This window comes from Peromyscus eremicus, chromosome 14, assembly GCF_949786415.1.
Source record: "Peromyscus eremicus chromosome 14, PerEre_H2_v1, whole genome shotgun sequence".
NCBI lineage: Eukaryota > Metazoa > Chordata > Mammalia > Rodentia > Cricetidae > Peromyscus > Peromyscus eremicus.
The window spans coordinates 68,049,294-68,076,348 of NC_081430.1; the positions used below are offsets into that span (position 1 = coordinate 68,049,294).

Consider the following 27,055-nt stretch of genomic DNA (forward strand, 5'->3'; position numbering starts at 1 on the left):
CAGTGAAAACTGTGGATACAGTTATCTCCTCCCTATCACATAAACAAATACTTCTCTCTCTGACACAGATTTGTGGTGGTGACAAACCATTCCTTGCCCCTAATGACCTGCAGACCAAGCACCTGCAGCTAAAAGAAGAATCTGTGAAGTTATTCCGAGGGGTGAAGAAGATGGGCGGGGAAGAATTCAGCCGGCGTTACCTGCAGCAGTTGGAGAGTGAGATAGATGAACTTTACATCCAGTACATTAAGCACAATGACAGCAAAAATATCTTCCACGCAGCTCGCACCCCAGCCACACTGTTTGTCGTCATCTTCATCACATACGTGATTGCTGGTGTGACTGGGTTCATTGGCTTGGACATCATAGCTAGTCTGTGCAACATGGTCATGGGACTGACTCTTATCACCCTGTGCACCTGGGCATACATCCGCTACTCTGGGGAGTACAGAGAGCTGGGGGCCGTCATTGACCAGGTAGCTGCGGCCTTGTGGGACCAGGTAAGAGTTCTTTTACTTTCCTCAGTTAAATTCTGCACAGACTGTGTAGTCAGTATTCACTCAGTATCAGAAATACACGGTAAACATGACTTAGGCCAGCTCTTTAAAACTTTACAACATGGCAAGATATGAACAACTAACTACAGTATGTCCTACACAACTGACATGCTAGTATTTGAAACATACGTGGATAAACGGCATTTTTACTTTCTAATTCTAAAATGTTAATAGTGTTAGAAGTATGAGAAACAGTTACTTAGCTGCTTGTGACCCTGTGTTGAACTTAACCTAGCACTTGACTGGCACTGGCTTTGTGAGGGCATACATGACCTACTGTCACTGGTGATCACATTCCTCTCGTTAGTATCACATTTGATTTGATCTAGACTTTTGCAGCAAGCCACAGCGTGAGCCAGTGGTCATGAACTAGCTGCTTGTGCATCAGTTAGCTTCAGCTGAGGGAGTCAAGGCCACCATGACAACTTAGTAGCTTACTCTTCCAGAAGTCTCTTTATTACTTATTGAGAATTTAGGGACATTAAAGATCTCATACAATTTCATATTTTAAGCTCTTGAACATTTGTGGTCTAGAGGTAGCTAATAGTAGCACCACCCCCACCCAGCATGAAGAGCACACTGTCTGTACTCCACAATAGAATGTTAGCTAAGGAGCTGTGTGCCTTGAGGAATCAAGCTGAAATGAATTGATGAGAGCACACGGGGAGTGAATGCAGCTCATCTGGATCCCAAGCTACTCAGTATCTCAAAGTCTCCACGCACACGAAGCTAAAGACAGGTATCTGTGTAAACTTCAAAACCCTCCTAGAACACAATGGTAAAACCTATCAGAAATACAGAACTGGTTCTTTAAAGTATTTTTGTAAACTATGGAATCTAAACTGATAAATCTTCAGGAGTATTTGTCTTAATGCTCACAATTGATATTGCAGATGAAGTTGAAAATTATGTTATTAAACAAAATATAACTCTTCCTTTTAAAATTGCCTCTGCTACAGGGAAGCACAAATGAGGTAAGTTAACATTTTTAACTAAGATATATATTTGTAAATGTAATGTGATGTTCCTATTTACAACTACTAGGTATTATAGGATATCTTAGAAAATACTTCTCTAAAATATAAGTTTATATGAATTTTTAACATATTCCAAATATTATGTAGGATTTAATTTGCACAGAAGTGTCATTAAAGAGTGTTTGATTTAGTTTCTATGTAGAGAATTTCGTGGTTTAAGCTCTAATGTTGCATTATTTGATTTCCCCATTGTGGTCAAATACTGGACAAGAGGAAGCATGCAGGAGCGAAGGGTTAATTGGCTCAGTTGAAGAGGAGATCGTAGCAGAGAAGGCATGGTGGCAGAAGCCTGAGGCAGCTGCAGGCACGGGGCAGAGAAAGATGGACACTGGTGCTCAGCATCTTTCTCTTTTTGAATTCCCTCTGGGACCACAGCCCACGGGCTAGATAGTCTTCCCCACACCGAGGGTGGGTCTTCTCTGCCTAGTTAATCTTTCTGGGAACAACCTCATAGAAATACCCAGAGATGTTTCCACAGGGATCCAAATTCCCTAAGGTTGACAATGAAGACCGACCATGGCGGTGTCCTTTGCTCTTCTGCAGTGAAGCCCGCGGTCTGCAATCTGAGTAAATGGTCACAGAGGGTATTCAGATGCAGCTGCCAACGTAAGGACTTTGGCTTCGGGCTGACAGTACTCAGCCCACTTTAAGAGGGCTCCATCACAGGATGCACCCATGCTTTCTTTGCACACCTCAAACCTGGCCTGTGAACTAGCATGCCTTCCTCCTTTCCATGTGCACATGGAACGAAGCTGAGCTTCCAGAAAGAAACAGTTACACTAAGAAAAAGTATGTCTATACAAGTGGTAGATCATTTTCTTCAAAGCTAATCTCAGTTTCTACTTGACTCTATAAATGAATTATGTCCTTTAATCAAATACCAGTGGAACATTTAATATTTTAAAGTCACTAACAGCTACTTTGTGTAAAAGTAAATAAACTCACTAGAAAAACAAAACAAATTTCAACTTTGTACATAAAACCTTGGGTGGGGGGACCTAAGGCTTGAAGAGAACTGGAATTAAACCCAGTCTACCAGGAGCAGAACGTGACAGACTAGGATGCTACCACACTGTACTGACCACATTTATGGAACTGAACACGGCACCATCCACACTTAGTGTTCAGCTCTAGGGGCTAGAGAGACAGCTCAGTGGTGAAGAGCAGGGGCTGCTCTTCCAGAGGTCCTGAGTTCAATTCCCAGCATCCACATGGCAGCTCACAATTGTCTATAACTGTAGTCCCATGGGACCCAGTGCCCTCTTCTGATAGAAAGACATACATGATGACAAAGCATCATATACATAAAATACATTAATAAATCTTAAAAAAGGAAACAGCTATATAGAATCACAAATGAAAAACTTCTTGAGAATAGCTATGTAAATATTAAGCTATTACCCAGTTCTTAAAAATATTCAAAAACAATAGACTCCAGAAAGAGTTAGAATTGAATGTTCGGTATCGGTATGTGACAGTCAGGGGGGATAGATCTTACACCCTAGCCAAGAGGAAAAACTAAGATACTTAGGACTACCCAAAAATGTGCAGTTTGGAAAAATAGGATTTCTGGGTGTAGTGGCACGTGCCCATAATCCCAGCACTCAGCAGGTGGAGGAGGCAGAATAATAAATTTGAAGCTAACCTGCATCACATGGTGAAACCCAACCTTAAGAAAACCCTTAAAATTCTTTTGATTCAAAACCCATTAAACTAGTACAAGGAATAATCAGAGGAGGTCATTTTAGTGAGGAAAGGCTTTCTGAAGTGGTTTCTGAACAAGGTTCTGTGCAGTCAGAACTAGCAGTCAGAACGGCAGGCAGAACGTGTGAATAAGGGAGCCCAGCTTGGGGAAGGAACAATACCCTTTAGCTGACCCAGCACACACACAAGAATGGAAAAGTAGCCCGTTCTGAAAATAGATTCACAGCAGGAAGTTACAGGTCTAAGTTGTCTAAAACTGGCAATATTCACAATGTGAGATGTCCACATATCCCTGGGACATGGAAAACGATCGGACTGGGAGACAGTATTCTAAGAGATATTTAAGATAAAGTGCAGTCAGAGAGTAAAAACTTGGGAAGATCAACCAGTAGCACATGCCAGAGAACTGAAACTACTTTACATTTTAAGATAGTAGTTATTGGTCTGTTTGTTTTATGTGTGTGAGTGTTTCAGCTGCATGTAAGGTTGTGTACCATGTGCATGCAGTATCTAGTGGAGGCCAGAAGAGGGTGTCAGATCCCTTAGGACTGGAGTTACAGGTAGTTGTGAACCACCATGTAGATACTGGGAATTGAACCCAAGTCCTCTGGAAGATGAACCAGTGCTCTAACCTGCTAAGCCATCTCTCCAACCCCTGCTAGTTTGTGTTTGATAGAAGATGATGTAAAGAACATTAATTCAGGACTGAGAAGATGGCTCAGTAGGTAAACCTTTTGCCACCCAAGAGTAAGGACCCGAGTTCAAGTCTCCAATAGCCACTTAAATGTCAAGTGGATGTGGTGATCCACCTATAATCCCTATGCTTAGAAGGTGGAGATGGGATTCTCTGGACAAGCTTGCTAGGTAAACTAACCAAATTGGGTGAGAGACCCTGCCTCATATATAATGTGGAGAGCAATAGAGGAAGACACCAACAACTTCTGGCCTCCACCCACATCCACACACATGCACACCATATACAAAAATGTATTTAAAATGTGACTTCAGCATGCTGTATTTTATAGAGTACTATAAGCTATAAAGGGAAAAAGTTATACCTGTGTGCTTAATGTTTTATACCCGACTCTTATATTCCAGGCTTTATACAAGCTTTACAGTGCAGCAGCAACCCACAGACACCTGTATCATCAAGCTTTTCCTGCACCCAAGTCAGAGCCTACTGAACAACCAGAAAAGAAGAAAATTTAAGTCAGTAAAAACAAATGCAGGTGCATGACCATTTGTCACTTACTATCAGAGCTTTTGTTTCCATGCAAACATTCAAAGTGCTTCCTTCAGAACAGAGTGAAAGCCAAATGCCCAAGAACTCGAGCAGTCCAATTCTTTCCTCCAGTGATTAATAAGCAGATGTATGTATGTATGCATGGGTCTTGGTTAATATGTGCAGTTTCCTGATTTTCGTCTTTAAATACGCTGTTATCATTTCAGGTATTTGTAAACTGGAGGACAGTAGAGGTGTTCTCCTTGACTTCACCAAGTTCTACTACTGAGTTATAATTAAATATTGTGTGATACCACTCCAGGTTTGGATATGCTCATTTAATTTCTATAGGGAATTTAAGTTATTTTGCGTAGCTATTTGTTAAAGCACAGCATAACTCAGCAGGCTTGATCTATATAATCTTATACATACCACAGGCTCTTATCTTGAAATATATTTAAGAGCTTAAAAGTTGCTTTACCAAAACGATACATTGTTTCTTTTTATATTTATGACTTAATATAGAATGTAAATCTCTTGATTAAAAATGCACAGAAGTTGTTTTGTACGTGTGTTTGCGTTTCACTGCTCTGTATAGTTTTCCATTTGGTACACCAGAAATGTATTCTCATAGGTTTATTCTTTTAACATGTGAACTATTAAACTTTACCCTGGTTCCTAACATTAAAACAAATGCTCACTGACTCTACAACTATTTGGGAGGTGCTGCTGTGGCATGAAGGGCTTATCCTACTTTAATTCAAGATGCATTTTCTTTCTGATAGCATTTCAAGAGGAGAGTGGGTGTTCAGGGTGGCAAGACCATACACTATTTCTGACACCATTTCAAACTTAAGAAACACAAGCTAATTGTATTAGGTACTTTCTAGTTACTTGATTTAAAAAAAAGTTTAATTTTATTGCTTTATTTTTCTGGACAAAATTTTGCTGTGCAGCTTAGGCTGGCCTTCAACTTGTGATCCTCCTGCCTGCCTCCCCAATCCTGAGAACACAAGTATGTGCTGCTCTCTGCAGTGTCCTTCATGTTCATATAAACCAGGGGGCCTAGAATTTATTTCTAATACTGAAATCTTTAGTGGAGTTTTATTAAGTAAACCAAACTCGAGAGGAAAATAGAACGAGGTGGGAGGCTGAGTGTGGTAGCGCACACCTTTGATCCCAGCACTTGGGAGGCAGAGGCGGGTGTATTTCTGTGAATTTGAGGCCAGCCTGGTCTACAGAGCGAGTTCCAGGACAGCCAGGGCTACACAGAGAAACCCTGTTTCTAACAAACTAACAAAGGCGGTGGGAGGGGAGAGTAGTAATGGGGAAAAGGTCACGCCTCTTACCTATCTGGGAGCCCCCAAACAGGTTTAATTATCTCAGTAATGGTGACCAAAAGCCAGTAGAGACAGGAGAGTACGTGCAAGTTCGCATCTGTACATCAGTTACACTTTAGAAGCAACTGGCCTTATGCTCACTGGTAACATCCACCAGTCAGATTTCAGTTTCCACTCCCCTTTCATTATAGGCTTCTAATCCTTGGCTTATGGGCCTTCTGAACAGAAAAGCATCAAACATTGTACTGAATCAAAAACACCGAAACATGGACTCAAGGACCAGATGGTTTCCACAAAAATATATTTAATAACTTGTCATATAAAATCAAACACAATATTTTATCAATAATTCAAACTCACTTCTAACACAAGAGTGCTTGCATTTGGGGAAACTAAACTAAAATATATACATATTCACAACACTTGTAAGCACAACTGAAGAGCTATGAAACTCACAGAATTCTAGATTTACAGCTGCAAGTTCCATAAACTTATCTTAACCAAGTGTTTGGCTCTAATTATGAACAACTATTAAGCCAAAAGCAAGACAAATGGGAAGGAGTGACCTGTTTCTAGACCTTTACGATGAATACTTCTCTGTGATAAAAAGGCAATATAAAACTCACAAATGACCAAGATTTCTTACTGGATCCCTGATTGTCAGTTTTGGCAACTTGGCCGAGCCTGGTGGAAGGCAGTGAGCTATGTGGTCAGGAAGCCTGCCCTGTGTCTCACCAGAGCCTTGCTAACTGGAGTTGTGTGCTCTGGCTCAAAGGAAGGAGGCAGTATTGGCAACAGGTGCACAGGCCTTCCCCACACAGGCTAAGGCCTTGTGGTTAACGTATTGCTGAAAGGCTTTATCACCCCACTTCAAAGGTGCTCCTTACATTAGGGAGGAAGAGGAGGGGGAGACCACATACATCATACACAAGTTCATCACAAGAAAGATTCCAAGTCCTATTTTGTATTTTGAGCTACACTCATAGTAATGGTCAATCCACCTTATTCCAGAAAGTACTTCATACCACAATAAGCAACTTTTCAAAAATGTGCTCTCGCCCTCTTCCTGTCTCTGAACAAGAAGAGTGTATTCCTAAGAAGAAAGAGTGATTGTTTGCTAAATGCCTGGTTATGATGATGTTCTCTTCCTGTACTCATTTTCATCAAGAATATTCAAAGCAGTTTCTTAATATACAGCATTTGGAAGTGTATGCCATATTGGCTCTTTAAATGATAAAACTGTTGTTTTTGGTTCAATACAAGAAAAAAAACTGGTAACAAAATATATGTAAAACTAGAATTTTCTAATTCCAAATAGTAAGTTGCCTTTATTAACCAAAGTACTTGTTTGCAGTCATTTATCTGAAAATATTCGAAAGCTCTTAGAAAGCTTGGACTGTGATGAAATTAACTTAAAAACTTGTTGCCGTGCTGCTGGGCATACCACTGCTGTCTCTGCTTGCGGTTTTCCAGCTCCGTGAGAAGAGCCTGTCTGTAGGCCTCGTACAGCTTAACGATCTGCTCCAGCTCCTTCATGAAGAGCAGCTTCAGCATTCCCTGGTATGTGTCCAGATCAGCCAGCTGGAAGAGCTCCCACTTCAAAATGTGGTCGTATCTGTCAGAAAACAGTGTTCATAACAGAATACATAAATGTGCATTTACAACAATAAACTGCTATATTTTATAGACATTTTTATTATAAGTAAACAAACTAAGTTTTAATAAGTTTTATTTTAAAATATTTGAGTTAGTAAACTTTTTTTTTTTTGTTTTTGAGTTGGGGATCTGACCCTGAACTCCTGAGCTGAGGATACCCTCTTGCCCCACCCTCCTCAGTAGCTGGGAATACAGGAGCACGCTAATACACATGGTTCTAAATACACTACTTCTCCTCTTTCCTCTCTTTTTAAAATTCATTTACAGATTTTTATGCGTATGAAGGCTTTGCCTGCATGCGTGTAACCGCACTGTGTGCATGCCTGGTGCCCAAGAAAGCCAAATAAGATGTCAGATCTCCTGGAACTGGAGTTACAGTTTTAAGTTGTGGGAGAACAGCTCCCACTTTTCTATGACAGGGAATTCTTGAAGAAAGAGGGATAAGAGATTTAGATAGAAGGATAGAGGGGAGAGAAACAGAAAGACAGGATAGCCTCGGGAGGGCCTGGATCCTTATCTACCAGCCCCTTCTGTCTCTTCTAAAGGGCTATTTATAGGAATGCCAAGGGGTAGGGCAAAGACCTCCCCCTACCTCAGCCAAGTGTAGACCCTTCCATCACCTAGTAACCATGCACATGGCCAAGCAATCCTCTAATGCAGCCCTGCTGGGTAAAGCAAGCTCAGATCTCACCTAGGATACCTTTGTGGGCCTCCACATTAAGTCACCATATGGTTCTGAGAACTGAACTAGGGTCCTCTGCAAAAGCAGCAAGCACTCCTAACTGCTCTCTGTCCAGCCCTAAGTACATTTTTTTTTTAACTTGAGAGATTTTTTTTTAAGATTTATTTTTATGTGCATGGGTGTTTTTTGCCCACATGATGTGTCTATGCACCACATGCATGCTTGGTGCCCATGGAAACCAGAAAAGGGTACTGGATCCCCTGGAACTGGAATTTCAGACAATTGTGAGCTGCCCTGTGGGTGCTAAGGAACTGAACCTGGGTCCTCTGCAAGAGCAGCCAATGGTCTTAACAAGTGAGCTATCTTTCCAGTCCCAAATGCACTATTTTTTAAGGAAGGGGAAAAAAACTGTTAAATATTACTTCAGATTAAAAATTAGTCCTGGGCAACCATTAATACCAACTCCAGTCTATAGTGGTTCTGTAATTTCCAAAAACTACATCCTATTACAGTTTTCTGAATGTCCATTATTAGAGGAATGTAAACATAGCAAGTCAGTGTCTGTCATGTTGATGTCATCATCTCAAATCACTGCAGGGCAGACATAAAAGGAAGCTTTAATTACAAATTCTAGATTTCTTTGTAATAATCACTATATCCTACCTAATAGATACATTTGCAATTTTATTCCAAAAGGACCATCCATCTAATATAAAAATATATATGGCTTCAAAAACAAGACACTGAGCAGTTATTGCAAGCTGCCCAGCGCAGCACACAGTTCAGCTGTCTCGGGTGTGTGCACCAGGAACACCAGCAAAGCCCCGGGAAGCATTTCACTAGACTTCCACTTTTATTCTCTTCCTTGAGGATAAAAACTTACTAACAGAAGACTGGTTTCTTTGCAGAAGCCTGGATATTCTTCTCTTTTCTGGGCACTCTAACTCCTGGGAACTGGAGTTGCATGAAGAAGCAGTTACGTCTCAGGTGTTTCCCAGAACTGCTGTCACTCAGGTAGTTTAATTTATCTATGATTTCTCTGAAATAAACTCGTATTCCTAACAAAGAACTCAAATCCCAGAGTGTTCTGCTTTGAGTGAAAGTTTCATCGGTGTACCAAGCTCTTACTTGGGTTCTTGTTTGGTTATAAGTAACTACATCAACTTACAAGTTAATCTTATAAAATGTAAGTAAAGAAAACAACAAAAATTAAACTTGTCCATACTTAGTATTCTTAGGTATCAATTACCAGACATCTGCACACAAAGAAATGAGGATTCAGACATCTTTCAAGAATTCTTACTTCTAATCAAAGAGTCTAACCTTATAAGCTCTGATATCCTTTCTTAAATGTTACATAGAGGTCCAATATTAAAAGAAGAGTATGGTACTTTTTTTTTTTTTTTTTTTTGTTTTGTTTTGTTTTGTTTCTGAGACAGGGTTTATCTGTGTAGCCCTGACTTTGAGTTTTAGAACTCGCTCTGTAGACCAGGCTGGACCAGAATGCAGAGATCCATCCACTTGCCTCTGCCTCCCAAGTGCTGGGATTAAAGATCTGTACCACCACTGCCCAGCTAAGCATGGTCCTTAAGTTGAGCTTGTTAGAGACCCCAAGATACTGGTGCTGTGTGCTCACTTACTTCACAGGGGCTCGGGCGTAAACCTGAAGCCAGTCAGGAATTTCTGCAGTATGGTAAGGATTTGCAGGAACCAGGAGGGACTGATTTCTTTCAGTTTGCTGTGGCTGGTATGTGATGGGAGGAGGCTGATCATACCGAGGTACGCTAAGAAAAAAGAATTGACATTTATTAATACAGAAGCCCCTTCACATAGGCCAGAAAGTATGATGATCATACAGCTTTTTTTTTCTCGAGACAGGGTTTCCCTGTGTAGTTTTGGTGCCTATCCTGGAACTCACTCTGTAGCCCAGGCTGGCCTTGAACTCACAGAGATCCGCCTGGCTCTGCCTCCCGAGGGCTGGGATTAAAGGCGTGCGCCACCACCGCCCGGCGACCATACAGCTTTTAAGGCTCTTCAATGTGCTTTTTGGCCAAACCGACTGTCGTACCCCAACAGAACTTTCTAGGTTGAACTGTGTGAGAGTCATGGAATCCGTCCTGGCAAACACCTGAGAGTGCGCACTTCTGTGGCAACAGACTTTTTGTTGGATCCAATCCAGAGAATGAGACTAAAGAAAACATTCTGGACGAGTTCAGTGAACTCGCAGGTTTAACAGGGTTTGGTGGATGTTATTCTCTGTCATCAGCCTGATGACAGAAAATGAAGATCACCAGTCAGCAGCATGAGCCAGACGCTGGCTGACCGTGGAAAAGTGAAAGTGGGGGAGAATGTAGTTACAATTTGTGGTGGTGTGGAATAGGGATGGCCCCCACAGGAGGAAGTGTGTCACTAGGGTAGGCTTTGAGGTTTCAGATGCTCAAGCCAAGCCTAGTGTCCCTCTTCCTGCTGCCTGCAGATCCAGATGTAGAACTCTCAGCTACCTCTCCAGTACCATGTCTGCCTGAATACTATCATGCTTCCTGCCATGATGATAATGGACTAAACCTCTGGACTGTAGCCAGCCAAAATTAAGTGTTTTCCTTCCTAAGAGTAGCCATGGTCATGGCAGATCCAGAAGTTGCGGCTATGGTAAAGTTTTATGAGAAACTTGGCTGCTACAATGACAGAAGAAGTATTGGAAAAAGTCATTTTCTGAGTTTGAAAGGCTGGAGAGAGTGAAGAAGTCACAAGATGATGCATTTCTTCATTCTGTAGATAGAAGAGCTACTGTTGAGGCTCTGAATGAAATGAGTAGAGAAGAAACAGAAAGGGGGGATTGAAACTGTCTCAGCTCAGCACCACACAAGACAAGGAGAGTGCCAAGTTGCTAGGCAGGCTTCCAGAAGTAATATATATGAAGATTGTTCCAAATAAGATGTTGAGGCCATGGTGGAGGGAGAGGTGGATATGGCTACCCTGCAGATGGTTGGTACAGCTATGAAGGCTACTATGGTGATGACTATGGTTATGATTACCATGACTATCATGGAGGATAGGAAGATTCCCTACTATGGCTATGATGACAGCTATGCATGAGAGAAGGATGGGGAGGGTGAAGTGTTACACTACCACTAAGGCGTGGGGAGCACCATGTCTACGAGGTAGAGCTAGCTATTCACGGGGGGCGTGTTGTGGAATATTATTTTAAGATGTGTTACATTTGTTTATGTTGTGGAACATTTGTTTAATGATGCAAAATGTGTTGTATTTTTTTTCCCGAGACAAGGTTCCTCTGTGTAGTTTTGGAGACTGTCCTGCCTCTGCCTCCCGAATGCTGGGATTAAAGGTGTACACCACCACTGCCTGGCTGTGTTGCATTCTTTCATGTTGCATTTGTTTAACTCTGTGAAGCTGTGTTACTTTGCCTGTCTAAAATACCTGACTGGCATAATAAAGAGCTGAGCGGCCAATAGCAAGGCAAAGAAAGGACAGGTGGAGCTGGCCGGCAGAGAGAGTAAATAGGAGAAATCTGGGAGGAGAAGATCGAGAAGTAAGAAAAGGAGGCCTCGAAGGGCCAGCCACCCAGCTGCACAGCAAGACAAGGAGTAAGAGTAAGGAAAGGTATACAGAAATAGAGAAAGACAAAAGCCCAGAGGCAAAAGGTAGACAGGATAATTTAAGAAAAGCTGGCTAGAAAGAAGCCAAGCTAAGGACAGGCATTTATAAGACATAATACATCTCTCTGTGTGATTATTGGGGAGCTGGGTAGCAGGGCCCCCAACAACGGGGGTGGGGGTGGGGTGAGCACATTTGAGATCACCAAGAGGCTCAAGACCTGTAGAACAGTAGAGAGGACCTTGTCCTTGTGGAGCTCAGGGCAACTGAGGGGGCAATGTAGGAGGCAAGAAAAAAGCAGATGGATACAACCAGCCTGATTCCAGATGTCATGAGGCCAACAACTAACAGAACCGTGTTCCTAACCCAAGAGCAGCACTGCCTCAACAAGGTGTTAACTATTCTGTTAACTATCGTTACAATAATGACAACAAGAATTTTATCAGGATATTTAGCGGCAGCAGTGGAAACAGACAAGTGAGGAGGGCTGGACAGTGGTACTGGCCAGGTATGACTGGCTCTACAGCTACATTCTTCAAGACAAAGCTGCCTTAACCGTTTCATCTGTGAGAGCAGTTTGTTGCCATCTGTATTGAGCTGAAGAAATCACTGTGTATACAGCCCAGGCTTTTTATCTTTCTTCTTTTCATAAGTGATCTTGGACATTGTTTGGGGTTGTGGAGTTCCCTTATTATGGGGTTACAATGCTTTTATCGTTCCAGGATTCATTTTAGCTTCAAAACAATCTGTTACATCAGAACCTTTGGTTTGGATAGTTCTATTTTTCTGGACTCAGAACAGATTTCATAAATGTATGAAGTATACTATAAATCAAGTACAAGCTAGTTCTCTGCCTTAGTAGTCTTAAGAAATTAAAGCGAACAGTCTTAAGGTTTTTTTGTTTTGAAAACAAGCTTAGACTATATGTTTAGCATTCCTAGAAACAGATTAACTATGCTTTTAAATGTTACAATTCCACACCTTTTTGAAATCTGCCCTACAAAATTTGTTTGATGTACATGTCCAAACAATGACAATTTGTTCTTTGATGTGATTATATTTCTTATTTCTTGTTCATGTGAAATTTTAATAAAACTCAAAAATCTATTTTAAAAAAAGCAACAACAAGTTAAACCTTCTGTATTTTGAAACATTTCTTCTGGCTGGTATTCATTCTTTTTAATGACAGTTTCAGCGGTGATAAAAAGCTGGGCCTTAGTTTTAACCTTCATACAAGGCTTAAATTATAAGCACAGGTTTCTGCAAATAACTAGTAACTTGCCAACATCTATACTGGAAAGGTCTATAGCTTTTCTCAAAACAAAGGAAGATGTCTCTCTTCTTCCGCTGACTGAAGAGGTGAGGTTGGGGTATGCAGTGCAGCAGGACCGGGCACTGGGCCAGGCCAGGCAGACACCTGGGCCTTGACTAGAGTCTGTGAAAGCATCGGGAATGAAAAAGGTTCAGGTTTCAATTAGCTCTAACAGCCCGTGTAAGCTGAGAAGGGAGGACTGCTTATATAGGAGTGAGATGTTCGCAGAGAGTACTGTGCAAAGTACTCAATGCCTGCAGGCTACAGAGTTAAGTCTGGGAAACCAAACTGAGCTATTTCAGGCAGAAAGACAAAACTGAAGAGTCTGCCTCTAAACAGAAAAGACATGTGAATATAAAAAAAGGTCACTGCTTTCTTAACTGGCATTAAAATAAGGTCTAGATTATACTCTGGTTAACAGTTCAGTTTACTTTAAGATTATTTATGTATCTAGGTTTGTGTGTGTGTGTGTGTGTGTGAGAAATGAAACCATCATCTGGAAAATTGCTTTACGAACCATCAACACTCTACAGTAATACAAGGTGTGATAAACAGAAGGTAACCTTTCAAATCTGGTTGTACAGACAGCTACTGTATGACAGCAAACATAACCGTGGTCTTAGTTCTTCAAAAACTTCATGAAGTTATTCAATAAAGCTGACTAAATGCCACTAAATGTAATCACTGGAAAAAAACAGACTTCCAACAAACTGTATTAGGCCAGATGACCCTAGGCAGTGTCTTTCCATGTGCTTATGACATTTCCCCATTGTACCCAGTTCTTGCAGCTTAAACATGACTAATGTGAACTATTTGCTTCTTCACTATTACGTTAATATAGTTTTCTATGTACTTTGAAGCACAGTCTCAACTGGATTAATCAAGTTTCAAGTGCTCAATAGCCACGCATGACAACTGGCTACAATAATAGATAACACAAGGCTTAAGTGTCATTCAAAACAGCCCAAAGAATTACTTGTAATATTTATTAAAAAGCTAGACTGTTTTGTTCCATTCCAAATTTTCAGTAAGAAAACAACATAAAATCGTGTCTGCAGTTGACTAAAAACAGCAAGATAATGTCAAAATTTCAAAGTATATTCTGACTTCCTAGGAGGTGGGTCTGACTGAGGGAATTTAAGATGAAGAGCCGGGTGATTTATTAACTTGAATTTTTGGGTATCTACAACAAAACATTCTGGCATCTCTTCTAATTGGAATCTGTCTCAAAGATACATTTGTTTTAGGTTGCTCCAAGAGAAAAAAACTTTTAAAAACTTACTAATTATTAAAATCATTCATTATTAAAATATATCTAGGATAAGTATAAATTTTGAGAAGTAACTATTTAAAATCTTAAGCTTCAAGATGCTTATTCTCTTCTAAATGTGTGAGACCAAAATCTAACATGGGATGCTCTCAAAATAGAAAACCAAAAATGAAGGTGCTACTTTACCTGGGAGCACACGGGTGCCTGTACTGAGCCCTTTTATTGGTGTGGTCCACATAATAGGTTCCAAATTCTGATGACTCAACTCGTTCCCACCCGGGAGGAAGTCCTTCTCGTTCAAGAGGATGACTCCAGTGAGTCGTGTTTGTGTTATGATCTATGTAGTATTTTCTCCCTCTCATTGTCCAGTCCACAGACCAGCCAGGGGGAAGGGGTAAATCTTCAGAGCCATGGTTAGTTAAATTCCCTAGAGATGTAGCAGCGACTCTCCCAATACCTGAAAGGAAAAGAAAATGGAGCAAGTGTTCAATTATCTGTTAAAATTTATGATTATGTCAGTATAAAATTTCCACAAAATTCATAAAATACTATTAAATTAGAAAAAGAAAAATGAACTGAATTTTGAAACGAATATGAGTTTTGGCTTGTTTGTTTGAATCTTCCATCACCAGGGTACAGCAACACTTAAATATTTATACCACTAAAGGAAAAGTGAAAGGAAAAATAAATCCCAGTCAAGATTTAAGATTTGACATTTCATCCAAAAAGTTTTTAAAAAAGCAAAAATAAACTTGTAAAACCATTCCCAGTTTATAATTTTTTTCAAAGAATCGAGCTGTGCCCTAGAATTTTTAAGTGCCCTAGAATTTTAATACTTTATTATAATTTAATATAATAATTATCAAGGCAAGTCATACAGTCCACATGCAAGTTAAGTCAAATAGCCACATGCTGACCACAACTAGGAATAGAAGTTCATGAAATAACACCACTTATAATGGCTCTAAAAGTCAAAGTCAGAGTCCCAATCACCTGACGTGTTTGTAGGATATGTACTATATATTTTATATATTTGGCTGAGCAAAATGTTTAAAGAATGATAATAAACTCATTTTTCAATTTATCCTGATACCCTTAATATGCTGAAATGTTAGAATCCCCGCTTAGATTAGAAGCAGTGTTTCTTTCAATCATTTCAGTATCTGTGTAAACAGCAGTGACAAAAATAATTTAGAAGATATATTCAATTAAGCATGCTTGAACAGAAATGCTTCTGTTCAAACTCTGAAATTCTAAAGGATGAAATGTAACTTTATAAATAAATACAGGTTATTGGCAGGTGTTTTAAAAACTGTTTGCACCTAACATATAACATAATGGGAAATGCAAAAGGCTAGTCACTGTAGCCTAGTCTACAGAAAGGCAGATGAACCACTGTTGTCATAGTAGACAACTATGCTACTGGATGCAGAGGTCAGAGCAGAGTACTGGACTGCACAGCTACACACACGAAGACACTTTCTACTTAATCTCTCTGGCGACTCTTGCCAGTGATCCCAGCACTTGGGAGACTCTGGAAGAAAGAATGCCTCAAGTTTGAGGTAAGCCTAGGATGCACAGTGAGTTCTAGGCTGGCTTGGGCTAGAGAGAAGCCCTGTCTCACCCCTCCCCACCCCACCCCACCCCACCCCACCAAAACAAGAGGTGAAAAAGGATAGGTAATATGCTTCCTTCTTATAGTCATACTTAGAACAGCCCTGGGTGCCACCATCCCAGACTTCCTGGTATTCACCTGCCTTTGTGAGCAATAATCTATGGCAGAAAGGATGGTACGTGACCTCTGATATTAAGATACCATGCAGCTTCTGTTCCTATCAAGCTCATGTGCTTCCCCTTGGATCACATGTCTTAAGCAGTGATGTAATGAGGAACTGAGGCCTCCAGCTAAAATGAAAGGCTCTTGTTCACAGCTTCAGGAGTATTCTCTGAACTGTGCATCTAAGGACAATGATATCACAGCCTGGGGAAGCGCAGACGTAATTGAAGCCCTATGACTTCATGAGAGACCCTGAGTCAGAAGCACACAGCTGAGCTGCTTCTGACATCCAACATAAACTCAAATGTTTCTTATGTTATCCAGTTTAGAGTAACACACAAAACAAAATCAATAGAGATGAGAAAAATATGTATATGCACACATACATGTATTTATACCCATTTTCATAAAATGCTAAAATGTAACACTACAACAAAAATTAATGAAACTGGTTATTTATAGAAGGAATGGGATGATAGAAATGACTTTGTATCCCTGGATGGCCTGGAACTATGCAGACCAGGCTGGCTCAAACTCACAGAGAACTAACTGCCTCTGCATCCAGAGTTCTGGGATTAAAGGTTCGAGCCACCACAGTGGACAAATGAACAGCATTTTAATTGTCAACATAAACCACTATTTTCAGTATGAAAAAGTATCTGCAAGCATGGCAACACAATGTGAATATATAGATTAATACCACACAACAAGACACTCAACAGGTTTAAAGATGGTGAATTTTATGTTTCACATGTTCTACAATGAATTTTTTAAAGCAAAAAGTAAAAATCTAGGATCTTCATTTAAATCACCAATAGTATAAATTGATGAAACTGTTTCTAAAACAAATACCCAAATGTCTTTCCTAGATTTGTCCACTGAAAAATCTGGAAGCAATAATCCATGCAGTAGCAACGAATCCTAGTTGTGATCCCAATCCTATGAATCCCAGTCCCTATGGAAAGGAACCGGAGCTCCTTGAGGACTCCTTGAACCACAGGTGGATTCCAAGGCTGACACAGGCCAGACACAAAGGAGTCTGGAATGTCCAACCGTCCAGGCCCATTAGAAAGCACAAAGAACAGTGAAGACCAGAGGAGACCATCGCAGGGGATGAGTGTCCACGGGAGTTCAAACAACAGAGGTGCCCACTACAGCAGTATAGCGACTCTAAATTCTACAAGTTCACGCTGAAGAAGCAACCAGTCCTGGGTCTGGATCAGAATCACAAGATGTGCTTAACATTCTGTAGTCTCAGGAAGAACTATTCAAAAATAGAATGGACATCATATAGAAAGTGTCCAATGTTCAATGCTGTAGGATGTCATTCTACATGCTGTGAATGTGTATTGCTCTAATTGGTTGATAAATAAAACAATGATTGGCCAGTAGCCAGGCAGGAAGTATAGGCACGATAAGCAGATGAGGAGAATTCTGGGAAGAGGAAGGCTGAGTCAGGAGTCGCCAGCCAGACACAGAGGAAGCAAGATGACAAGGCAGAACTGAGAAAAGGTACCAAACCACGTGGCTAAACATCAACAAGAATTATGGGTTAATTTAAGTGTAAGAGCTAGTCAGTAATAAGTCTGAGCTAATGGCCAGGCAGTTATAATTAATATAAGTCTCTGTGTGTTTTACTTGGGGGACATGAGTAGGAGAAAACTGTCCCAACTGCCGGCCAGCTGGGACACAGGAAAACTTCCAACTACAGATCAAACTGGAACAACTTGGACAATAAATGACTCAAAATCACATTGTAACCCTAAATATAAAATAAACATATGTAATATATATGTATGATAGAAACTACAGAATGAGAAAAGAGGAGAGAAAACATCCTTAGTGGGAAAATTGACATGTGTAGATATTAAAGCAGAACTGCACATATTTAGCTGTCCCCACCCCAACAGGGAAAGTTTAATATACTTGCCCTCTTCAAAGTGCCTTAGTGCTAGTGACTCCCCCCCCCCATAGTAATAGCACATGGATATTGTGTAACTCCTTACACACTAGATTTCTTTTTCTTTCTCTGTCCTTCATGCCTCTTCCCTTCTCTCCTCCCTCCTCCACCTCTCAAAGCCAGTAAAATAAGATCAATCTAATCAGGAGGAAAAATATCAGATAAAAGTCACAGTGAGGGGGTTCAACAAAATGTCTGGCATGAACTCATCGACACTATCAGGATCACAGAAACTAAAAAACCTAACAGTGGCAGAGACCACAGAAGGCTACAGATATGAGTGGATCTGGAAACAGAAAATGGATATTAATGAAAAACCTAGTTAAACCTAAATAAATCCTGGAATTAAAAAGTTATCTATGAGGTCATAGAGATAGCCCACAAAAAAAACTGCACTAATCTTTGGAAGTGGCTGGGGTACCACTTCATTACTCTGAAAAATAGTAAATAAAAGGAAAGATCTAGTGTTTAACCCATCTTTCCTAAATGAATGACCATCAAAGTATTTATAAAAGAAAACTGTTTTAGAACTCCAACTAATAAATCAGAAGAAATGACAGGATTAAGGTCTCAGAGTTTACAACCCCCAACGAAAAGGATCGTTATTGACTTCCCAAACCAACAGGTAAGCTTGCTGGAGAATTCCTGATGAGTAAATCAGGCTGACAGCGAGAACATGGTCAAAACTTAACATCCTAACACATGGGGAGAAGTGCACACAGAACCATACCCACCGGAGACTCATTACCATTTCACATGAAAGGAAAGAGGCTGGAGTAACCCAAACTAGCACAGATGGAATCTTTAAAAATTAGCCCCACACCTTTAATCCCAGCACTCGGGAGGCAGAGGCAGGTGGATCTCTGTGAGTTCAAGGCCAGCCTGGTCTACAGAGTGAGTTCCAGGACAGCCAAGGTAGTTACACAGAGAAAACCCTATCTCAAAAAAAGGAAAAAAAATTAAAAGGCAATTTTCTTTTTCTTTTTTTTACATAAGAGACTCAGAATGGAAGTCTACTGACATTAAAAGCAGATGTTGGTTGTAACCTAAAATCAAATCTTATTTTTTTCCCTTTTTCGTTTTTCAAGACAGGGTTTCCTGAAACTCACTCTGTAGACCAGGCTGTCTTCGAGCTCAAAGAGATCTGCCTCCCAAGTGCTGGGATTAAAGGTGTGCGCCACCATTGCCCAGCTCAAATCTTATTTTTAAGATAATACTACATTTGGAAAAATGCCCAATGAACTTGTACTTTCTGTGTGTGTGTTGTATATATAGTATGTATACAATAGTGTGGCTGTGTACATGTGCACACAGGTACACATTCATGTTAGTATGTGCTTGTGGAGGCCCAAAGAGGCTTGAGGTTTAGATTAGGTGCCTTTTCCTCACCTGCTCTCCAAACTTTTTTGAGACAGGGTCTCTCACTGAATCTGAAGCTCATAGATTTACCTAGGCTGGCTGGCCAGTGAGCTTCAGGGATCCATCTATGGCCGCCTCCACCCCAACTGTTGGGTTACAGGAGCAGGCCACCATTCCTGACAAGGTTCTAGGTCCTCATGCTTGCTTAGCCAACACTCTAGGGACTGAGATATCTCCCCAGATCTTACACTTCCATTCTCATTGTGATTGAGAAGTTGTTTTAAAATCTACCTTTATTACAAAAACCATATCCGACTGCTCCTAGGAGAGATGGGTAGAAATTCAGTTTACAGTATTTCCTCAATGATATTTTACAAATCAGAATTTTAAAACAAGATTTCAACTTGGCATTTCATTTCTTCATATTTAAAATACAGAAATTAGCTGGGCAGTGGTGGTGCACACCTTTAAATCCCAGCACTTGGGAGGCAGAGGCAGGTGGATCTCTGTGAGTTCGAGGCTAGCCTGGTCTACAGAGGGAGTTCCAGGACAGGTACCAAAGCTGCACAGAGAAACCCTGTCTCAAAAAAACAAACAAATAAATGAAATACAGAAAGCTAAGGAATAAAACAATTACAAGTTGAGTATCTCTTATCCAGATGCTGACAATGGTGTTTTGGATTTTGGAATTGGTGTGGTGTAATATCCTGGGCATAGCCCCAAGTCTGCACATCAAATTCATGTATGTTTTACATATCTCTTATAAAAACAGCCTGAAGATAATTTCATATAGTATTTTCAGTGCAACTGTCAGGGCTTACTCCTGTAATCCCAGCACTAGGAAGACAGAGGCAGGAGGAGCATTCAAACTACTAAGTTTGAACCCAGTTTAGGCTACATAGTGAATTCCAGACTACCCTGGGCTATACAGTGAGACTGTATCTTAAAACATGCACACGAATGCACACACACAACAGTTAAAAAAAAAATTGCTGAGTGCTGATTGGACTACGAGAGCCTTCACCCAGTAACTGATGGAAGCAGCTGCAGACATCCACAGCCAAGTACCAGGCCGAGCTCCAGGAGTCCAGTCGAAGAGAGAGAAGAGAGAGTCTATGAACAAGGGGCATCAAGATCATGATGGGGAAACCTACAGAGACAAGCAAACCAAATTATGAACTCATGAACTGTGGGCCAATAGCTCTGGAGCCTCTATAGGACTGGACTAGGCCCTCTGCATATGTGAGACAGTGATGTAGCTTGATCTGCTCTAGGATCAAGTGGCAGTGGGACCAGGATCCATCCCTAGGACATGAGCTGGCTTTTTGGAGCCTACTACCTATGGTGGGACACCTTACATAGCCTTGGTCCAGGGGGAGGGACTTAGACCTGCCTCAACTGAGTGTATCAGGCTTTGCTGACTTTCCACGGGAGGCCTTGCCTTGGAGGAGGTGGGAAAGGAGGTTGAGATGGGGGGGGGGGGGAGGTTGGGAGGTGGGAGGAGGGAGGGGAGGGGATCTGTGGTTGGTACGTAAAATGAATAGAAAATTTCTTAATAAAAAAAGACAGAGCTGGGCGGTGGTGGTGCATGCCTTTAATCCCAGCACTTGGGAGGCAGAGCCAGGTGGATCTCTGTGAGTTCGAGGCCAGCATGAGCTACCAAGTGAGTTCCAGGAAAGGCGCAAAGCTACACAGAGAAACCCTGTCTCAAAAAAAACAAAAAAAACAAAAAACAAAAAAAAAGACAGAAAAATTGCCTCAATATGGTGTCATGTTCATGCTCAAAAATGTTTGGATTTTGGAACATTTCAAAGGTCAGATTTCTGGAACTGGGATATTCAATCCGTTTGAGCTATCAGTGATATTTGCAATACACAAATGGGAAAATAAGTGCAAAGAACTCAACAAATCATCTATGCTGGTGGTTCTCAATTTGTGGGTTGTAACCCCTTTGGGGTCAAATAACCCTTTCACAGGGGTCACCTAAGACCATCAGAAAACACAGATGTTTACATTACGATTCATAACAGTATCAAGATTACAGTCATGAAATAGGAACAAAAATCATTTGATGGTTGGGGATCATCACCACACCATGAGGAACTGTAATAAAGGTCGCAGCATTAGGAAGGTTGAGACCCACTGCTCTACATGAACAATAAACACAGCTATTATCTCTGCTCTCCTTCAGTTAACAAGCTATGCCATCAGTCTCCAGATCGGAAACCCCTGAACTCACTCACTCACCCACTCACTCACCCACTCACTCACTCACTCACTCACTCACTTCATTAAGCACATCCTTTGTACCAAGGTGTTATGCTAGCCATATCTGACTCTTCTCCCTCATCTCTCCGGCCCTATTAGGGGCCCTAGTTCTATGAATGTGGATGTGTCCCACTTTCCCTCTGTCCCTTCCAAATGTCTGCAGCAGGTTCCCACTAATTTGCTTTGAAGTTTAACCACTGGGGGTTGGAGAGATGGCTCAGAGGTTAAAGGCACCTGCTGGTCTTGCAGAAGACTTGGGTTCTGTTCCCAGGTCCCATATGGCAGCTCACAACTCCATCCACTTCCAGGGGACCTGGTGCTCTTGGAACACACACTGCACCACTTGTGTGCCCAGTGCTGCGGAAGCCAGAAGAGGGTATCAAATCCCCTCAAACTCCAGTCAGAGGACTGTGAGCAGCTGTGTGGGTGCTGGGAAATGAACCCAGTCCTCTAGGAGAGCAGCCAGTGCTCTTAACCACTGAGCATCTCTCCAGCATTTGATCTTGACATGTGCAATGGCTTCTTTGTTTCCAGTCTCGGCCTTCTGTTGGACCATGGATCTCCATTTCACCTTATGTCATAGTTCTTCAAACAGGTAAGAATATAGCCTCCTAAATGTAAACCACCCCTACTCTGTTTGCAGTGGGTCTTTCTTCTACCCTGTTAATGTCAAGTCCAAGCTCAAAGCCTACTTCAAAGTCTATCTGCTCCTTGGAGCGTGCAGTCCTGTAAGTATTCCGGTTACACTCCTCTTTCTTCTGACTCCCTCTAACAGTTAGGACTACAAAGTATAACCATTAGTTGTTCCAGGACTATTGTGTGTATGCTGGCTTTGTCTCCCCAAATATGGTATCCCAAGAGGATCAAGAAAATGCTAGACACATAATTAATATTAGATGAAGATAATTTTCCTATGGCCAAAACAGTTGTATTCCAAATTGTTAAGTCAGTTTATTAGAAGTTGTGGCTGCTAAAAAGCCAATCAGCCTCAGACAACTATCTTTATCCTGTCAAATTTAAGGCCTACAACTTACTAGGCGGAACAAGTTTTCTTTTTAACTTGCACCAGTTCATCTACAGTAACTTTAGGAATCAGGTGGAGCTGCCACATTCCTTAACCCCCTTCTTGGAGGAGTACCTCCAGGTCAGAAGGTAAAGGAAGTGCAGCTCTCTTCATTACATCATCAATATTCCCCACCTGTTAGAAAAAGGCATGTTTCACACATAATTAACCATTTGGTAAGTCTTTGACCAAACTGAGAAAAAGTTACTGACTACACAGAGTCAGGATTACAGAAACAGTGCTAGATCACCAAGCATGCAATTGCCCACGCTATGGATACCTAGCAGTCAATTCCTCCTCTCTTTTCCTTTCCTAGGTTTAAGACCAATTTGACCTTTCTCATTCTACCAAATCTAAATCTAATTTCAATCTAACTAGAGACATTAAATTTTTCACATTTTTAAACCCCGAAGTGTTAACAGTCAAGATGATCTTGAGGTAAGCACCAAGTTTAATATGATAGCACAGTAAACAGACACAAGAATTCCGTCATCCACTACAGTTTAAAAACTTCGAGCAAGCAGGCAGAAGCAAGAACCTATGGAAGATCACCTTTTAAATCAAAATATCAGTAAGAATAAACCAATGTGCTATTTTATTATGTCAAGTTACCTGAAGTGTGCCTCCCCTGATTCTGTGGCATTCTTTGGAAGAGCTCATGGTTGTAGTCGTAATACCTGTAGTCTTCTTGTGCACGATCTCCAAGTGGCCGCCTTCTCTGACCATCAAAAAAGTTATCTGAATAAAAGTATCGGGAACCAGAGTCTCCATTTTCAACAGCGAAATTAACTTCTGTTAAAAATGACTGTGATGAGCCATACTCTCGAGGAACATCTGCGAGGCTCCTGACAAGATAAGAAGAAGGTGCAGACAGTCTGTTGCTTTCTCTTCTCATTACTTCATGAGGCGTTCTTTGAATTGGAGTTCTCAGAAAACTCTGGTTTCTTGAAACTACTCCATCTCCAGAAGCTGAGAAAGCATTAGAACCTGAATCTGGAAGGCAGATGTCAGTCCGTCTTGGAATTGTTGGACCATGCCGAATGAATGAAGGCATGAGATCTACGATCAAACAAAGAATAACATCATCATTTCAACAAATAAATACACTCTTCTAAAGTTGTTTGTCAAAATAACAAAGGGCTCCAGTAAACAAAATTTAAATTTTAAGACAGTACTGGTACTTTAAGTTGAGACTATTTTCCCAAGCAAATAGATTTCTAATCTGCAATAGTGTGCTATGTGTAAGCTCAGCTACAACTGAACCGATGCTGTATATTGCCAGACATAATATGAACCAATGTCAGTAAGACTGACAGTAATCTAACAAATCAGTGCAGTCACCAGCATCACGTATGACGCACTTTGGTTTTCACTTGATTTTAGTGTTGCCAAGAATCTTTCTTCATGCAAACACAGTTTAAGTACAATAAAAAATGCTCCTCCAAAACATGCAAAGGCAGATTTCTTTTAAAAGATTTTTAATCAATAGTTTTGTCTTTCTACTCTCAGAATTATCCAGTTCTAGGTACATTTATCAAAACTAAAAAGCAAAACCTTTCAGTGTGGAAATTGAAAAATAAACTCATCTAATTCCGATGATGAATCTACTGAAAAACAATAAGCCTGGAATTATGGCTCCTTTAAGAACAGATAACTCAAAGCAAAATAATGGATTGCTGAAAACAGAACGTGCGAACAGCTTAGATTTTCTTAGAAAGCGGATACCTTTAAAACATGAAGAAATCTGGATATGGAGCACATTTTCTGAATTCATTAAGTAAATGAAAGGTGTCAGAAGCTAACACTAAAATATCTTAATATTGGAATAATTAACAGTTCATGACAGAAACTGTATCGAGTAATTCACTGATTCAACTTAACATGTTGCATGATTTCAAGTAATGTTTAATAAGCTTTATTTGCTGCAAAAAGCAAGCTATCACCTAAAAACAGAAAAACAAGCAATTAAAAGTAAAGTTTCAAGTTACTGGCATACCCACCGGACCAACTTTGTCGTCAAGCACTACAATTATTAACATAACCTGTAAGGCTCGACACATGGTCACAATGAAAAAAATATGCTCTCCACCCCTTTCGGCGTGGTCTTGTGGAAATACTAGGAACCTCTGTGAACAACATGAGGTAATGCTTAATTTAAGTCACACGGTTACTACCAGCTTCCAAGAAGGAAACGCACATTACACAAGGGGCCTAGCTCCTAGAATGAGAACCAAAGGATTAGCTCCTTCTCTTCTAACCATTCCGAATACACACGAATTTTAAAAAGAAAACCAAGACGTTCAAGTATAAAAACTCAGACTCAACTATCTTAAACGGAGAAGAAAAGCTATGGGAGGAGTCAGAACATACCCTAGAAAGAGGAGGTTTGAGAAAGTTAGTAACTTGCCTGCTACCGCAGAAATTATTCTGAGTACTTTGCGTTTTCGGAATTTTAGGAGCAAAACCTAAAGCGAATACTTTAGTGGCTCGTCCGCTCTGAGATAGGTAAGGGCTACAAGTCTGTGTCCCGCTGCAGGACTAAGGCATCCGTCCAGGCTCCTGTGTGTGCTAACTCGGTGGCGCAGGCGACTGTCGCCCGCGAGGGTCGCCAACCCCGGGCACGCCCCGGGTCTGAGCACTTTTCCTCCAACACCGGGCACAGCCAGCCGTGCATTTCATTCCCCGGGAGCCTGTCTTGCAGCAGCACCCCGCCGGGGCTTCGCAGGGTCCGTCCCCCCCCCCCCCCCCCCCGCCCCCGTCCCCGCCCCGCGAGCGACACTCACTCCGCAGCAGGGGCGACGTCTCCTTCTTCACGTACTTGCCCTGCACCTCGGCCGGCTTGGACACCTCGTTTTTGGTTTTCTTGCGGGACAGCATCCTCGCGGACGACGCCCGCCCCGCCGCCGCCTGCGCCGCCGCCCCAGCAGCCTCGCTAAGGCCGCGCGCCCGCCGCCTGCCGCCGCCGCCGCCTCCCGGGCCGGGGCCGCCTCCGCCTCGGCTCTCCGCCGCCCGCGCCCGCCCGCAAGCTCCGCCGCATGTTGGCGGCGCTCAAGCGCGCCCGCCCGCCCGCCCGCCCGCCGCCGCTCAGTCGCAGGGCAGCTCCTCCCGGGAAGTCAGCCGGCTCGGAGGAGACGCCGTCGCCGCTGCCGCCGCCGCCGCCGCCGCCCGGGCCCGCCGTGACACAGGGCCGCGGCCGCCCGCCAGGGCCATGGTCCGCCGCCCGGGAGCCGCTACCGCCGCGGCCACCGCCTACGTCCGGTAAACTTTCCCCGCGCCGCTGGGCATGCTGGGAAAGCCGACGCCGCGCCAGCCGCCCCGCCCCTCCCCACCCCCCCACCCCCCACCGCCGGGCGCGGGCGGAGGAGGCTGCGTACGCGGGGACTCGCGGCGGCTAACGGGCCCCGGGGAACGGCGACCACCGCGGCCCCCACGGCGGCTGCTCCCCCCGGGCAGCTGCCCGCGGAGGAGCCGGAGTCCAGGCCGGCCGGAGCCCGCTGGGGTCGCGCCCTACGGAAAGGCCGCGCTGCCAGCCAGCCGCTCTCCCGTCCTCCCCCAACCCGGCGCGGAGGGACGCGGGACGGCACGACGACGGCCGGGGTCTCACGTAGGAACACGGATGCGTCTCCTGGTGACAGCGGGACTACTACGGAAACGGGGTCTCTTCGCTTCTTCCGTCCCCCACCCCCCACCCCACGGCACCCCCTCTCCCTTCCCTATTTCTCTTTCCCCGGTTTTCGGGTTAAAGAGACAAAGGAGAAGATGGAGCTCCTACAACTCCTAAGGTTAATGGGACGTTCCTGTGTTTAGCTCGTCGTCGTCGTCGTCGTCGTCGTCGTTTTAATGGTGTGCTTCGCAACCACGTGTTTTCTCTTGCAGTTGAGGCTTGAGGCCTTTTGAGCACCGGCGGTGTTCAGAACTGGGAGTTTAATCCAGCAGATTCTACTCTGTCCACTGTCTCGCAGTCAGGTACACAGAATAATAATCCGTGGAGAAATAAGTCGGGATTCATCCCCCTTGACCAACGTTAAGGCCTTCATGACAAGGAGAATGTTTTCCCTGCTGCTTAAAACACAGAAGCAAAGCCTTATAACGAAAGCACGTGGTTTCCTTACACAAGACGCCAAACCCCGTCAAGTTTTGTTTAGCCATCCGTAAAGGAGACGTTTCATCCGTTTTAAGTCTCCGTGTTTTCATGGAATGTTTCCTTGTTACAGGTTCCTACAATTCTATACC

At 42.4% G+C, this 27,055-nt stretch overlaps 2 protein-coding genes across 3 annotated transcripts in view; one reads left to right on the forward strand and one right to left on the reverse strand.

Moving 5' to 3' along the window:
• Window positions 1–5,088, forward strand: part of Atl1 (atlastin GTPase 1) — an 81,073-nt gene extending 75,985 nt beyond the window's left edge. The window contains exons 13-15 of the mRNA XM_059279922.1: window positions 69–500; window positions 1,517–1,531; window positions 4,397–5,088. Of these exons, the coding sequence (XP_059135905.1) occupies window positions 69–500; window positions 1,517–1,531; window positions 4,397–4,507 (558 nt within the window). The 3' untranslated portion in view covers window positions 4,508–5,088. The remainder of the gene's footprint in view (window positions 1–68; window positions 501–1,516; window positions 1,532–4,396) is intronic.
• Window positions 5,089–7,102: 2,014 nt separating this feature from the next.
• Window positions 7,103–25,772, reverse strand: Sav1 (salvador family WW domain containing protein 1). Of its 2 annotated transcripts, XM_059279920.1 has the most exons (5): window positions 25,606–25,760; window positions 23,435–23,881; window positions 14,582–14,852; window positions 9,839–9,982; window positions 7,103–7,475 (listed from the first exon to the last, which is right to left on the reverse strand). In XM_059279920.1, exons 1-5 carry the CDS (start codon window positions 25,697–25,699, stop codon window positions 7,268–7,270), a joined length of 1,164 nt encoding a protein of 387 aa, XP_059135903.1. In that variant the 5' UTR covers window positions 25,700–25,760; the 3' UTR covers window positions 7,103–7,267. The 2 variants fall into 2 exon arrangements, with proteins under 2 accessions (XP_059135903.1, XP_059135904.1); XM_059279921.1 differs by lacking the exons at window positions 7,103–7,475; window positions 14,582–14,852 and having other exon boundaries at window positions 9,840–9,982; window positions 25,606–25,772.
• Between the last annotated feature and the right edge of the window lie 1,283 nt (window positions 25,773–27,055).

Excerpts from the sequence above, each read along its gene's own strand:
- Sav1 (XM_059279920.1), bottom strand. The coding sequence starts at position 25,699 with ATGCTGTCCCGCAAGAAAACCAAAAACGAGGTGTCCAAGCCGGCCGAG. Across the intron at positions 14,853-23,434 it reads TCAGGGGAGGCACACTTCAG|GTATTGGGAGAGTCGCTGCT; the intron begins GTAACTTGACAT and ends TTTTCCTTTCAG. Across the intron at positions 9,983-14,581 it reads AGGCACCCGTGTGCTCCCAG|CGTACCTCGGTATGATCAGC; the intron begins GTAAAGTAGCAC and ends CTTTTTTCTTAG.